General features: G+C 37.9%; 1 protein-coding gene across 1 annotated transcript; it reads left to right on the plus strand.

Annotated features, from left to right (window-relative positions):
- Positions 1–7,569: 7,569 nt before the first annotated feature.
- Positions 7,570–14,854, plus strand: LOC107924049 (pyruvate kinase, cytosolic isozyme). The gene is made up of 4 exons (XM_016854355.2): positions 7,570–7,929; positions 8,742–8,834; positions 12,809–13,174; positions 13,865–14,854. The coding sequence occupies exons 1-4, from the start codon at positions 7,696–7,698 to the stop codon at positions 14,675–14,677; spliced, it is 1,506 nt and encodes a 501-aa protein (XP_016709844.1). The 5' UTR covers positions 7,570–7,695; the 3' UTR covers positions 14,678–14,854.
- The last annotated feature ends 1,663 nt before the right edge of the window (positions 14,855–16,517 follow it).

A 16,517-nucleotide genomic window follows, 5' to 3' on the forward strand; every position in this document is an offset into this window, starting at 1 on the left:
CGGTGTCTATCACTCATTATAAGATAGCACTGAATGAGCTCGTAGAGCTTAAGGCTCAGACTCAAGAGTTATTAGATCGAGGGTTTATCCGCCATAGTGTGTCTTCGTGGGGAGCACCGGTTTTGTTCGTGAAAAAGAATGATGGAACCATGCATATATGCATTGATTACCGACAACTGAACAAATTGACTATTAAGAATAAGTATCCCTTATCGAGGATTGACGATCTATTCGACCATTTTCGAGGAGCCTCGTTCTTTTCTAAAATTAATCTTCGATTGGGGTACCATCAACTGAAGGTCAAGAAGACTGATGTATACAAGATAGCATTTAGGACTAGTTACGGTCATTACGAGTTCCTAGTGATGCCGTTTGGACTGACAAATGCACCAGCGACTTTTATGGATTTGATGAACCAAGTGTTCCAGCCATATCTAAATCAGTTCATAGTGGTGTTTAGAGACGACATTCTTGTGTATTCGAGGACTAAAGAAGAGCACGACGCATATCTCTAGGTTGTTCTACAGATTTTGAAAGAGAAACAATTATAAGCTAAATATAGTAAGTGTAAATTCTGGCTTTGAAAGGTTACTTTTCTGGGTCATGTGGTGTCTACTGAGGGGATTAGGGTTGATCCTCAAAAAATTAAAACGGTTCTGGGTTGGAAGCAACCTAAGTCAGTATCTGAGATCCGAAGCTTTCTGGGTTTAGCGAGGTATTATAGACGGTTTGTTGAGGGATTTTCATTGATTGCTGCACTTTTGACTAAGTTGTTGTGTAAAGGGGTACCATTTAACTGGACTGATAAGCAGTAGGAAAGTTTAAAAAAACTTAAGAAAGTTTTGACTGAGGCCCTTGTCTTAATTCAACCAGAATCTGGGAAGGAATTCACTGTCTACAGTGATGCATCACATGTTGGCTTGAGATACGTGTTGATGCAAGAGGGTAAGGTAGTGGCATATGCATCTCGTCAGTTTAAGACACATGAAGTGAACTACCCGACACGTGACTTGGAGTTGGCAGCGGTGGTTTTCGCACTAAAGATTTGGAGGCATTACTTGTATGGTGAGAAGTGTGACATTTACACAGATCACAACAGCCTTAAGTATCTCCTCACTTAAAAAGAGTTAAACCTTAGGCAGCATAGATGGATAGAGCTGCTTAAGGATTATGACTGTTCGATTGAGTACCATTCTGGTAAGGCTAATGTGGTAATCAATGCATTGAGCCGTAGAACTGTTACTAATTTAAGGGCAATGTTTGCTCATCTCAACTTATTTGATGATGGTAGTTTGCTGGCCGAACTTCAAGTTAAAACTGAGGTGGATTGAACAGATTAAAGGTAAACAATTGAAGGATGAGTCTTTGAGTTCTCGTTTTCGACAGATAGAGAATGGGGAAACTTCAGATTTTGGACTGAATAGTGAAGGGGTACTTTGTTTTTGTGGGAGAATTTGTGTACTGAAAGATACTAATTTGAGGCAGTCTATACTGCAAGAGGCGCATAGTAGCCCTTACGCTATGCATCCTAGCATGAATAAAATGTATCCAGACCTTCGTGAGTTATATTGGTCGTCGGGTCTTAAGCGTAAGGTTACCAATTTTGTGAGTAAATGCCTGACTTGCCAGCAGGTTAAGGCGGAGCATCAGTTACCTTCATGGTTACTTCAGCTAGTTAAGATTCCGTTGTGGAAGTGGGAGAGAGTGACTATGGACTTGGTTAGTGAGCTGCCCTTAACGCCTACTAAGAAGGATTCAATATGGGTTATCATAGATCGACTGATGAAATCTGCCCACTTCATACATGTTCGTACTGATTACTCATTGTAGAAACTGGCTAAGCTGTATGTGTCTGAGATAGTGCAACTACATGGGTACTAGTTTCTATAATATCTGATAGGGATCCACGTTTCACGTTTTGGTTTTGGAAGAAGTTACATGAGGCATTGGGTAAAAGGTTGGACTTCAGTACTGCGTTCCATCCTCAGACAGACGGTCAGTCAAAGAGGGTGATTCAGATATTGGAGGACATGTTAAGGAGTTATGTGATTGACTTCTGGGGCAGTTGGGAGGAATACTTACCATTGGCAGAATTTGCATACAATAATAGCTACCAGTCCAACATACAGATGGCACCTTACGAGGCATTGTATGGTCGTAGGTGCCGTACTCCTTCATGTTGGACTGAGTTGGGTGAGCGGCGAATTATGGGTCCTAAGCTAGTATCTGATACCGAGGATAAGGTCAGATTAATCCGGGATCGACTGAAGGTAGTATCAGATAAACAAAAGTCATATACGGATCTGAAGCGTAAGGAGATTGAATATTCTATGGACTATCTAATCTTTCTCAAGGTTTCACCATGGAAGAAGGTACTGAGGTTTTTCCGAAAGGGCAAGTTAAGCCCTAGGTTCATTGGGCCTTACCGTATAATGAAGCGTGTGGGACCAGTTGCCTATCAACTTGAGTTGCCTCCAGAGTTGGACAGGATTCACGATGTGTTCCACATCTCTATGTTGAGGCGATATCGTTCTGATCTTACGCACATCATTTCAACTAAGGAGATTGAGGTTAGACCAGATCTGACCCTTGAGGAGGAGCTGGTTCAGATTTTAGACCGCAATGTGAAAGTTTTAAGGAGGAAGACTATTCCACTGGTTAAGGTACTTTGACGTAATCAAAGTTCTGAAGAAGCCACGTGGGAACCCGAGGAGGCGATGCGGCAACAATACCTTCATCTGTTTTAAGCAGGTAAATTTCGAGGCCAAAATTTTCTTTTAAGGGTTAGAGTTGTAACGCTCCAATTTTCATCAGTAATTTGATTGTGTGTTGTGTTGCATGTTGGCTTACTTGTTGTGATGGTTAAGGGTCTTGAGTAGTGTAAGAAGCCTTGTGTACAAATCTAGGCTTTAGCAAAAATTTTGACTTTTTGTTGAATAAGCCCTTGCACGTTGTTTTTGAGCTTTTAAATTTTAATAGGAAAAACATATCTAACGCCTGTTAGCTTGTTGGTTAGTGGCATGTGGGTGTGTCTAGAGGTCTTAAGTTCGAGCTACCCTATGCACAAAGGAGTAATATTTTGCTGCGCTCGCAAGGTAGGTGGTTGAGGTTGACCGAAACTCTGATGGTTGAGTGGTTGTGTGGGAGCGTATAGCTGAAAGTTAAAGGTTGAGAGGGAAGATTGAATGGTAATCGGTTTGGGGATGTGGGGAGAGTTTTTAGGAGGAAATCAAGGAGTGATGGGTGAGAAGAAGTGTTAGTGTCGTTGGTGGACTCTTGATGCTGAAGAGAACTCGGTTTTGAGTTTGGGAAACTCTTTCTAGTCTTATTTTTCAATTTTGGAAACTTCTTTTCTCTTCAATTCACTTTCGTTTCCTGAGCCATCCCTTATTTGAATTGTGTCTGGGGTACGTTTGGGTTCGTTGGTTCATCGATTCTTCTCTGTTCCTTAACCTTAGTGCACCGATTTCTGGCCATCATTCTATTTCTCTTTAGGTAACTTACCCTTTTGGCCGAATATCCTTTGTTCCTTTTCTCACAATTTTGTTTCGATTTTGGGCCTTGCTTGGGGAACTGATTCTCTCCTTCTTCATTCTTTTGCTCTCTCTAAACTTATCTTGATCGATTACCCTGTGCTTTTGCTTTGGCTAAACCCTGTCAAGACCTAGAAATCGTCCTTCTCTTCTTCTCATCTTCTATGCTTCTCTTCTCTGTGCTTGATCGTTTCTTGCTGTGGGACTGTCGAAATCCCTTTATGTACTGGTAAGTGCTCCCTAATGGAACCTTATTTGGTTTTCCTCTTAAAGGTTCAGTTTATGTTCCTCTTAGGGCTAACAATTGTTATTTCTTTTTATCATGGGAAAGATCTTTTTAGCATTCTCTTTTTGTTACGAATGTTGCTAAGGATTCAATCTCTTTAAACAAGGTGTGGAGCCGATTACTTTTTCCTGTGCAAGTGATAACTCTTCTTTTGGTAAATGTTAAGCTTAGATATGTTTGTGTGGGATTTCAGATTCTTATGATTTGGTTAACCGTTTTTGTGAAGGGTTAAGTGTTGGGGAGAATACGTGAGTTGGAACAATGAGGGGTTACAACTGTTGATTGGTAAGTGGTGATGATTTGGTTAAAATATCTTATTCAAGGGTAGTATGGCTTTCTATTATCGAGGGTGTTGGACTAATAGGAGATTGTTAATGGTCTTAGGTTCTTAATATCAGAGGCATTTTAGCTGCAACTCTCTAACAGGTGTGTAACCACACAACACTATTGTTAAACGGCAAAAGCCAGAAAGCATGTTCATACACACTATATGAGCGTGCACTCGCTCATATGGTAAATTGAATGCATAAACTCATATGTTTGGCTGTAGAGGCCACCATGAGCGAACTCATAGTCTCAGGCCGTTTTGGGTCGCGTTGGGCCATAACAGGCTCGTGGGTCTCACACAGGTAAACGCACGGAGGTGTAGAGGCTATTGGATTGAATGTGTTATTTACATGGCCATGGTCACTATTTGGGCTTATTAGGCCACACGAGCATGTGGGCCCAAGTAGGCTGTATTATGGGCATAGACTTATTTTCACTGTTGAATTGTTAAGGTTGCACAGGTCGCACGAGACGACTGTGGACCTACTGATGGGTCGGTAAGTATACCTAAACCCTAATCTATGTTATGACTGTTATACCCCGAAGAGGTAAATGACGAAAATACTCTTGTGTGATATCTGAATGTTGAGTATGCCATCTTTATTATTTATGTACATTTATATTATGTTACATTGCATGGGGTGGGATATATGATATTGGAGGAAGTGTACTGAAAGGCTATAAGCCTATTACTGGCAACTCAGCTGCAAAAATTGTTTATGCTGAACCGGTACTATATTTTTGAGTGTAGGGATGGGTGGGTCGATATTATCCCTACATGAAGTGCGGGGTTGGACGGAGTGGAGTGTAGAGGATAGATGGGTAGGATCTTTATGTGCATTACTGATACTGTACTGAAATGGGCTAAGGCCCACATTGATACTGTTACTGTATTAGGCTAAGGCCCACACTGATATTGCGACTGATACGGGCTTAGGCCCAGACTGTTCAACATTGTATGTTTGGCTGTTTGATAAATATGGATTACACACTGAGTTTTCATAAACTCACCTTTTCTGCCTATCTGTGCAGGTAATCCTTAGGCGGGCCGGTGCTGCGCGGGACTCGTGGGGAGCCACACCACTGTTTATGTTTCGTTTTGGAGTTTTGGGTAAAAGTAGTTTTGTTTGGGTAAATTTTACGTAATAAGGCCGTTTTAAGTTTTCATTTTTTTTGGGGATTTATTTAAATTGACTTATATCTGCTAGTAGTAGGATACAGGTTTTTCAAAAAGTAAATGATTTTCAACTACCAAGCTACAGAACTTGTTTAAAAGCTTTTGCTATGAACAATGTTTTCAAAGTGTGACAACGATTTAGTATGGGTCATGTTTTGCAAATCAAACCTATAAATTAACAAATGAACAAATAAATTAACCTCTCTTAAAGAACATAAATGAGGTTTTAACACAAATGGACTTTTCTAGTAAAACTACGCTTTTCAAAACTCACTCCAATGTGACATCATAGATTCGGCCATAACGTCTAGGCTGGGTTTGGGTTGTTACACTTAAAAGAAAATAAAATACTTTACCCCTTGTTTTACTTAGGCTTCCGTACCATGCCTGATCTAGAAAGCTCTCATACGACTTTCGCCTTTCTTTATTGGTGGTTCGATCGCTAATACCATAAGTTCATGGTCAAGCTTATATCCCAATGACAAAATTTGATGGTTTCTACATGTTTTGTTATCTTGGTGGATTCTCACTTTACCTACATGCTTCTGGGTATGAATCATCGTTTCCCTCTACCACATTTGTAAATTCTGAACTCTTAAAGCTTATCAAGATGTACCCCCATTGTCCTCCTTAGGACAAGGCTCATTGAACACTCTATCCTCAGTAGTATTTCCGACACGCCGTTCTCTTTTTTACTGAGTATCTTCTCTCATAATAGTATATTGTACTTATTGCCTTTTCCTCAATAGGGCTACTTGTAAACCCCACTGCACATTGGGTAACTTAATATTATCTTAATTTTCTTTAATCTGCCAATCACTAGGGTTGCAATGTTTTTTGGTTTGCTCCTTTTCAATCTACCCTTGTTTTTCTATTTAAAATAAACATTTACAACTCTACAAGGGTTCTACCTTCTCTTACTATAAATAAATGGCACAGGTAGAGCTATATACATAACTTTTAGGAGATTGTTATTCTGCCAAAAAATAGAGAGAATTTATTCTCAACTTTTAAATATATTTTTCCAGAATAACAATTCTATCGGTTTCTATTAAAGATGAGAGAATTTTTGTTTTCACCCCAAAATAGGAGAAAACTTTTTCTAGTTTTGTGTTTCAGTTCAATTGGTTCGAGCCTACACTTGAAGCAATTCGTGGTACAAGAATAACGAAAAAGATCGTTTAGTTGAAAGCTGGAAAACATCAAGGATTCACTTATCCAAAAATACAGGTACAAATTCGGTTAAAGTTTATTGCTATAAATATCACAAATCGGGTTAATTTTCAAATTTTTAAATTTTCGTTATGCAAGAAAATCGTTTTCAAATAGGATTTTTTTCCAACAGTTAATACATTTGTTTTCGACATTGTTAGGACTACTGAGATTGCCAAAATAGTTCTTGAAAAGCTTTAAATTGTTCTTGTAGTATTGACAATTGTTAGGAGTTGGTACTCAATTTTTGAGTAGCATAAGCTTGGCTTTGATAACTTGGGTAAGGCTCAAAATATTGTTGGTATGGATAAGGCTTAGTATAGTAGTGGATCGTAACAATAATTTCCAAAGTTTCTATTTGTCTGGTTTTTTAAATGTTGTGAGTTTGGTCTTGAGTTTGATCGGTGGGGATGTTGGTTTCTAGGTTTTCCATCAAAAAATTGTTATGACGAAAATGGTCCATGCTCATCACACCAATTGTTGTTACTAAAATCAAACAATGTAGAGGATGTAGGGCAATTCACATTAATTAAGATAAGCCAAAGAGTTGTTATGTACATCGATCTAATTATAGTGGTTATGGAGTTAGTCAAAGAAGGAAAAAAAAAGAGTGTATCCCTCTTTTGTTTAGGGACAATAATTTTTATATACTTTTAGCTATAACCTTGAGGTGCTATGTGCCATCTTCTCATAAGTAAATTCAAAGCATATTGATTAAGGGGTTTATCCCCATAAGTTCAATAGGACAGTTAATACATCAAATTAGATATAACAATTATTGTCAGAAGTGACTGTTAATGAGCAGGGCTTACGTGTATACAAAGTCGAGGGGTGGATGCGAGTTGTATGTGAGGAATTTTGGAAGGAGTGACCCCTGAAAAGTGAGCAACCGAAAGGTAAAAGTGTAACAATAATGTGCCACGTGACTCTTGATTTGTTTTCTTTTGGCCGGATATGTTCTTATTAGTTTAATTGTACGGTAAGGAAAATTTTAAAATAAAAATAAAGTGGTGGCCCCAGTTCCCAAACATGCTTCTCTCATTAATTTTCAACTGTTTTATTGATTGTCTTCTACCTATTTACACAACCAATTACACAGTGAGCAAACAACCTTTTCACAAATCTCATCATCATCTTCTTCTAAATCTGTTGCCTAGAAAATGAATAATCATCATGGATTTACGGAGAAGAAGCCCAAGACTAAGATCGTATGTACCTTGGGACCAGCGTCAAGATCGGTCCCTATGATCGAGAAGCTGTTGATGGCCGGCATGAACGTCGCTCGTTTTAACTTCTCTCATGGATCTCATGCCTATCATCAGGAGACTCTTGATAATCTCAGGTCCGCCATGGTCAATACCGGTGTTTTGTGCGCTGTCATGCTCGATACCAAGGTATTTCCACAAATAATCCTTCTCTTTTCCCCCTCTAAAATCTCATATTTGTCTCTCTGCTAGCTTCGATCCGATTGCATTTGCACGTTCCTTTTAATAAACCAGTCTCCAATTTAGGGGTTTGAAGTTATGGGTAGTTTACGAATTGTATAAAAAGTTTGATTTTGAAGACTACATACTTCAATAGTTTGCTTCGAAACGCAGTAGAAGAGTGCTATCCTCATAGTAGAGCATAATTTAGTTATGTAATAGAGTGTATATACTGCATAATCTCTTTCCTTGCTTGTAAGATAAATTAAGCTGCGATTAGTCATTACAAAGTTTAATTTCAAAATGGAATTGGTATTGTTCTCAATTTGTCTCTTTTTTTATCCTTTTTTTTAATGTTTCCTGCTGTTGTATTCCAATGTGTATTTATATTACTAGGCTGATTTATTAGCCAAATAAGGGTGAAGTGGATGATATCTGCTGTAGTTGGAATGCTTGAAGTCTACAATGAAATTAACCAATTTCGAGAAGGTTAGATTCTAATGATGAAGATTAAATGTGTTAGAACCAGCAATGTAAGAATTGATTTGATGCTATTCGCTTATGAGCTTTAGTAACTGTTCTTCATAAAACCTAACATAAATTATCATTTGAACATATATATATCTGACAGCTCCGTGTATTCACACACAACCAACGTCCAGAATCTTGTCTAAAGCATGGCTTTTCTTTTTTCTTTTCTTTTCTTGTTCAAATTTGTCTTAACTACAAGAACATGGTAAAGCTGATGAATCCTAAGGGTTTCTTCATCTGTGAACATCCAGGGTCCTGAGATCCGAACTGGCTTTCTGAAGGAGGGAAAAGTTCAGCTGAAACAGGGTCAAGAAATTACCATAACTACTGACTATGATATAAAGGTGTAGGAATATTCTGTAAATATTTTAGGAATATTTTGTAGATATTTTCTTTATTAAAATCCCTTATTTTAAGGGATCATATCTCCTATTTAGTATCTTTCCTAACTTAGAGTTTCCTAAAGTAGTGTCATAGGTTGTATATAAAAACTCTGATTTATGTTCTATTTAGTATAAAAATACTCTGATTTCTACATGGTATCAGCTTAGGTTACGATTTCTTTTTCAACCTAGACCATGTCCGAAACTCCTTCTCCTACTTCGGAGATTACTTCAAATCTAGAAAATTATTCTGGTTCCGATGCTCCAATAGATTCGTCTGGTCTGACTATCACCTGCCATCGATTGAATGGCAACAATTTTCTTGAAGGGTCTTGTGAAGGTAATCTGGTCATAAAAGATCCAGAAGGTAACCTTTCTTCTACTGCATTTTTCTCCTCCCAGTTGACTCCTAATTGGATCCTCGATTCTGGTGCTACAGATCATATGACTGGTAACAAGGCATTGTTTCACAATTTTTTCCATACCTTTGGTAAAGCTGTCAAAACGGCTGATGGTACCTTGTGCAAAATAGAGGGACATGGCACTGTTATTCTCAATGAACAGATTGCACTTAAAAATGTTCTCTTTGTACCAAATCTGGCGTGCAATCTCATCTCTGTTAGTAAATTGTCCACAGACTTGCACTGCTCTGTAATTTTTAATGATCGTGATTGTACTTTGCAGGCACTGAACTCGAAGAAGATGATTGGTAAGGCCAGCTTGCATAATGGTCTCTACATCCTCCCTACCTCTCCTAAAATCGAGATCTCCAAGTCATTTACCGCTTTAGGAAAAGTTGATACTGTTATGTTATGGCACTTTCGTTTAGGCCATCCTAGTTTCCAATACCTTGCAAAATTGTTTCCTGCTCTATTCATTAATAAAAGGCCTAATTCTTTTTCTTGCAAAGTTTGCTCTCTTGCCAAACATACTAAATCATCTTATTTTCCTTCTACATACAAGCCTTCTTACCCTTTTGCTTTGATCCATAGTGATATTTGGGGCCCTTCTCGGGTGAAGAATGCTGATAATTGTAAGTGGTTTATCACTTTTATTGATGATCACAGTAGGATAACTTGGACTTATTTGCTGAAAGATAAATCTGAAACTGCTAGTGTTTTTGTGCAATTTTATAACATGGTTCTCACTCAATTTGGGTCTAAAATCCAGCTCTTTAAATCTGATAATGGCAGTGAATTTTTTGCTAGGTCTTTAGGTGATTTTTTTTAAGGAAAAGGGCATAGTTCAGATTAGTTCTTGTGTTGGAACCCCACAGCAAAACGGCGTTGCCGAAAGAAAAAATAGGCACCTTCTTGAAGTTACTCGTTCTCTTCTATTTACCACTAATGTTCCTAAATATTTGTGGGGGAAGCCTTATTAACTGCCACATATTTAATCAACCGGATGCCTAGTAAGGTTTTAAAATTTCAAACGCCTCAATCTATATTTTTGCAGCACTTTCCTCATTTTAAGCCTATCTCCTCCATTCTACCACTTAAAATTTTTGGCTGCACTGTTTTTATCCAAAATATTGCTCCTAATAAGTCCAAGTTAGATCCTAAGTCTTTAAAATGTGTATTGGTTGGGTATTCTTCACTTAAGAAGGGTTATAAATGCTATCATCCTCCTTCTAAACGATTTTTCACCACTATGGATATAACATTTTATGAGCAGGATTCCTATTTCACTCAGGCTGAAATTCAGGGGGAAACATGGAGTGATTTTCAGCCACAACAGGTATCTCCTTCTAATCTTCATTCTCAACCTTCAGAATTGCCATTTTGTTCGCCATTACCTGCAGATCTGTCACCTGTGAATGCTCCCATTGATTCTCCTGTAGTACCTATGACTAATTCACCTACACCCACTTTAAACACTCTTCCTGAAAATACACCTACTCCAATTGACAGTCTTCAAAAAACACCATCACCCAAACAGCTTCGTGTCTACACAAGAAAAAGAAGACATATCCCTGAGACTGTTTTGCAATCTGATTCTTGCCGAGAATTGGATTTGGGTCCAGCTGCCGAAATGGAAGAAGAAATCAGTAAGTCCACTACTCTAGATGACTTTCCTATTGCTATTAGAAAAGGGGTTAGACAGTGCACCAAGCATCCTATTGAAAAATTTACTGGTTATAATTCATTGATGCCGTCTTTTCAAGCATTTACAGCAACTTTGGATAAAGAACAGGTTCCCACAAGCATAGCTGAAGCTCTAAAGGATCCAAAATGGAGAAGGGCTGTTGAAGAGGAAATTTGTGCACTAGAGAAAAATGCTACTTGGACCATTACAGACCTTCCTCAAGGAAAAAAGGCTGTCGGCTGTAAATGGATCTTTGCTGTAAAGTATAACTCCAATGGCAGTATCCAACGATACAAAGCTAGACTAGTGGCCAGAGGTTTCACGCAAACATATGGGATAGACTTCACAGAAACTTTTGCACCTGTGGCAAAGCTTAACACTATTCGAGTACTCCTAAGTTTGGCTGTAAATTGCGATTGGAAATTACACCAACTTGATGTAAAAAGCGCATTTCTTAATGGCAAGCTTGAGGAAGAAGTCTATATGCAATTGCCACCTGGCTCAAAGTCTATTGAAGGTAGCAACAAGGTTTGCAAGCTCAACAAGTCTCTATACGGGTTAAAACAATCACCCAGAGCTTGGTTCGAGAGGTTCACTAAAGTCATTCTTCAAAATGGCTACAAGCAGTCCCTTGCCGATCATACGCTTTTCATCAAGGTAACTTCTACAAATAAGAAAGCTATCCTAATTGTGTATGTGGATGACATCATTCTTACTGGAGATGATGAGGAAGAGATTAGCAATTTGAAGAAGTTGTTAAACAGGGAATTCGAAACCAAGGACTTGGGAAAGCTAAGGTATTTCCTAGGAATGGAGGTGGCAAGATCAAAAGAAGGACTTGTGATCAACCAGAGAAAGTATGTACTTGATTTACTCAAAGAAACTGGTTTTCTTGGCTGTAAGCCGGCTGATACACCAATGGAGGCAAACTTGAGATTCAATAAAGAAGATGAGTCCTTAGTAGACAGAGAGAAATTTCAAAGGTTAGTTGGGAAACTAATCTACTTATCCTTGACAAGGCCAGATATAGCTTTTCCCGTAAATGTGATAAGTCAACACATGACTAATCCTACTGAAGAGCATATGGCAGCAGCAAATAGAATTCTCAAGTACTTGAAGAAAACTCCAGGACACGGCTTAATGTTTAAGAAGACACAAGACAGAACTGTTAAGATTTTTACAGACTCTAGTTGGGCTGGAGATCTCACTGAAAGAAGATCCACTAGTGGGTACTGCACTTTTGTTTGGGGTAACCTTACAACTTGGAGAAGTAAGAAACAATCTGTTGTTTCAAGAAGTAGTGCTGAAGCTGAATTTAGAGCACTAGCTTTGGGGATATGCGAAGGAATTTGGCTACTTAAATTACTAAAAGAACTTGGCACAAATCAGGAGGATCACTTTGAAGTTTTGTGTGATAATCAATCTGCCATTCAGATTGCCAAGAACCCAGTTCAACATGACCGAACAAAGCATGTTGAAATTGATAGGCATTTTATTGCTGATCAAGTCAACAAAAAGACAGCCACTCTTTCTTACATTCCTTCAGAAGGACAGATTGCAGACATTCTTACCAAGGCTTTGCCAAAACCTGTGTTCAATAAATTCCTATTCAAGCTGGGATTATACAATGTATATTCTCCAGCTTGAGGGGGAGTGTAGGAATATTCTGTAAATATTTTAGGAATATTTTGTAGATATTTTCTTTATTAAAATCCCTTATTTTAAGGGATCATATCTCCTATTTAGTATCTTTCCTAACTTAGAGTTTCCTAAAGTAGTGTCATAGGTTGTATATAAAAACTCTGATTTATGTTCTATTTAGTATAAAAATACTCTGATTTCTACAAAAGGGCGATGAAAAACTGATCAGTATGAGTTATAAAAAGCTGGCCGAAGATGTCAAAGCAGGGATGGTTATACTTTGTGCAGATGGGACGATCTCTTTTACAGTCTTATCATGTGACAAAGAAAAGGGTTTGGTGCACTGTCGCTGTGAGAACTCTGCACTTCTCGGTGAGAGGAAGAATGTTAATCTTCCAGGGGTCATTGTTGACCTCCCAACCCTGACAGACAAAGACAAGGAAGATATATTGGAATGGGGAATTCCCAACCAAATTGACATGATTGCTCTTTCTTTTGTTCGAAAAGGCTCAGATTTAGTGGAGGTTCGTAAGCTGCTTGGAAAGCATGCTAAGAATATTATTCTCATGTCGAAGGTATGTTTGATGGATGGTTTCAGATGTGACTTATATTTTAAATTTATCGCAATAGGAGCCAGAATCAATAATTTCATTTGCTTTTTCCCGACTTTGTTAGAAACTTGTAGGTAGGAACATTATGCTAACTGGAAATTCTGAAGGAGAGAAGTCATCCAATAATGAAATTCAATGGTTTCAATTTGGTAGACATAGATAATGGGTATTTTCTTTACTACAGGTTGAACCTTTGAAGAACAAATTAATCCCTCTACCATATAAGTGAGCAATCTAGTCCATGTACATTTAATTTTGAAACAAATAGGTAAAATTTTAGACGTGATAATATTGAATGTAGGAAAAAATGTTGAATTATCAAGTTTTGAAGTGATGGTAAAAAAAACCCAAAAATCAGCTTTTCCTAAAACATGACAATGACTAAACTACTCAATTCTTTTCACTTCACTTTAAAACATTAGTTAGCTTTTTCTAACGTTTAACCTTACTACCATGTACAATTTTACCTATTTGTTTCTAAATTAAATGAATAGGGACTAAATCGTGACTTTTATAATAAAGGAATTAATTAGCTACTAAACCTATAGTTCAAGGACCCGTCCGGTAGTTTCACCCCATGTTGACATGTTAATAGTTTCTAGGTCATTGTAATTTCTCTTGACAGTTGTTATTTCCTTAAAAACGGTGCGGCAGGTTGAAAATCAAGAAGGGGTGGCAAATTTTGATGACATTCTTACAAATTCAGATGCATTTATGGTGGCGAGAGGTGACCTAGGAATGGAGATTCCAATTGAGAAGATATTTCTAGCACAGAAAGTGATGGTTTACAAGTGCAATATCCAAGGAAAACCCGTTGTCACTGCAACACAGATGTTGGAATCCATGATAAAGTCTCCCCGGCCAACCAGGGCTGAGGCCACTGACGTTGCCAATGCAGTTCTTGATGGTACAGACTGTGTGATGTTAAGTGGTGAAACTGCAGCTGGAGCTTACCCGGAACTTGCAGTTCGAACCATGGCCAAAATATGCTTAGAAGCAGAAAGCACACTTGATTATGGAGATGTCTTCAAAAGGATTATGGAACACTCACCGGTTCCAATGAGTCCATTGGAAAGCCTGGCTTCTTCAGCTGTTAGAACAGCAAATTCAGCAAAAGCAGCTCTTATATTGGTCTTAACCAGGGGAGGAAGTACCGCAAAATTGGTGGCTAAGTACAGACCTGGCATACCCATTTTATCCGCAGTTGTCCCTGAGATCAAGACTGATTCTTTCGATTGGTCATGCAGTGATGAAACTCCAGCAAGGCACAGCTTAGTCTTTCGTGGTTTGATCCCGATTTTATATGCTGGATCTGCAAGAGCTTCTCATGAAGAGACAACAGGGGAAGCATTGGAGTTTGCTATTCAGCATGCCAAGACAAAGGGTCTCTGCCAAAATGGGGATTCCATTGTTGCACTGCATCGGATTGGAACTGCATCTGTAATTAAGATCTTGAATGTAAAGTGAATTGACTTGGTGATTTCCGCTTCACTTTCAGACTTTCTGTCCATGGCACTACTTACTTTTTCAGTTTTAGATGCAACAAACGTGATTAACAAGATGATTAATAAATAAAATGTGCTGATGATTTGCGTTCTAAATGCTGATTATTAGACTTGGGTTCTTGGGAGCTCTTTGTGGACTGATTTGTTCATCAAATGCACTGATTTTATTTCCAAATGTAATTATTTGTTGCTGTTTATCATGTTTGTATCTATGCAATAAATAAAGTCTGTTAGGACCTGCTCGCTTAGATTTTGTGTATCGATTCGCTCGAGGCTGGTGATCCTTTTTTCTTCGAGGCTTGACTGACTCAATTGTCTTCCTTATCTATTATGAATGGTTTAAATGAGTTAGGCGATTTGCGATGGACTCTTCGAGCGGATACCACACACCAATCAATGTGTTTGTTTGCAGGTGGCTGACGTCTTCCTTAGGAGCAGGAGCTTTGGTTATGATGGGTATTCGTGGCAGAGTTCTTACAAGCCTTTATTCTTAGGATTTGGCGATTTTCTTAGTATAGCTTGTCTGTTGGCAAACTTATATTGTGTTTTTCTGATTTGTTTTTCTTTGAGCTTATGTTTCAATGTAGTGAAACTTTTTGCTTCTTTCTTTGTATGATTACAAATCAATGGAAATCTTTCATGTCTGTAATGAAATAAGAAGAAAAAAATAATAGGGAATAAGGGAACATAATAGTTGTCTATTACTCTATTAGGGAGCACATGTTAGTAGTTGTCTAGTACTTGTTAGAAATATAATGCTCAGACTTATGGTGTTGATTATTCTGATACATTCTCTCCGGTGGCTAAGTTGGCTTCCATCTGATTCTTTATATCAATAGTAGTCTCATATGATTAGCCTTGATACCAACTTGACATAAAGAATGCCTTTTAATATGGTGATCTTTAGAAAGAAATCTATATGGAGCAACCACCAGGGTTGTTGCTAAGGGGAGAGTACGAAGGTTTCTTGTCTTTGAAAATCTTTATATGGCTTGAAATAGAGCCCCCAGGCTTGGTTTGGATGATTTAGTGAGGTGGTCTAAGATTTTGGTTTACAGAAAAGCACTTGTCATCACTTGGTTTTCTACAAACATTCAGAGGCTAGATTGATCTTATTAGTGGCTAGAACTAACCGGATGGCTCACAGTGTAAATTAGCAGATCATCCTCCTAAGGACTGCTACCAACAGATGACAGAGGAAAAAATGGCGCACTTTCAAGAAAGGTAACATCAGTAGACACAAGATATTGTTTAGGATTGGGAGAATAACACCTATATCCCTTGTTGGAAAAAATATGGTTTAAAAATGATTTTCTGTCACAGTGGAAAAAATAAAAATTTGAAAACCCAAGTAAGTTTCTGATATTTATAGCAATAAACGTTTCTCAAAAAGTACCTATGCTTTGTGTGAGACGAATTCTAGATGTTGTTAACTTTCAACCAAATGACCTTCTCTACTATTCACATACCATGAATCGCTTCAAGTGTGGGCTCAAACAATCATGAATTAAATACGAAACCAGAAATAATTTTCTTACTTTTAGTAGGAAAGTAAATCTCTTTTTATAGAAACCATTAGAATTGTTATTCCTAGAAAATTGAATTTATACTTAAAAAATAAATTCTGAATTAAAAAATAAATTCTAAATACTTTCGAGTAAAGTAGAAATATCTAAAAGTTGTGTATCTTTAACCCTATTAGTGCCATCTATTTATAAGGAGAGATTAAAGAATCCTTGTTGGATTAGTAGAATACAAATAATGCTCATCTAAAAGAAAAATAAGCCCCCTAGTTTTACTAG

This window comes from Gossypium hirsutum, chromosome A08 (assembly GCF_007990345.1).
Source record: "Gossypium hirsutum isolate 1008001.06 chromosome A08, Gossypium_hirsutum_v2.1, whole genome shotgun sequence".
NCBI classification, from domain to species: Eukaryota; Viridiplantae; Streptophyta; class Magnoliopsida; order Malvales; family Malvaceae; genus Gossypium; species Gossypium hirsutum.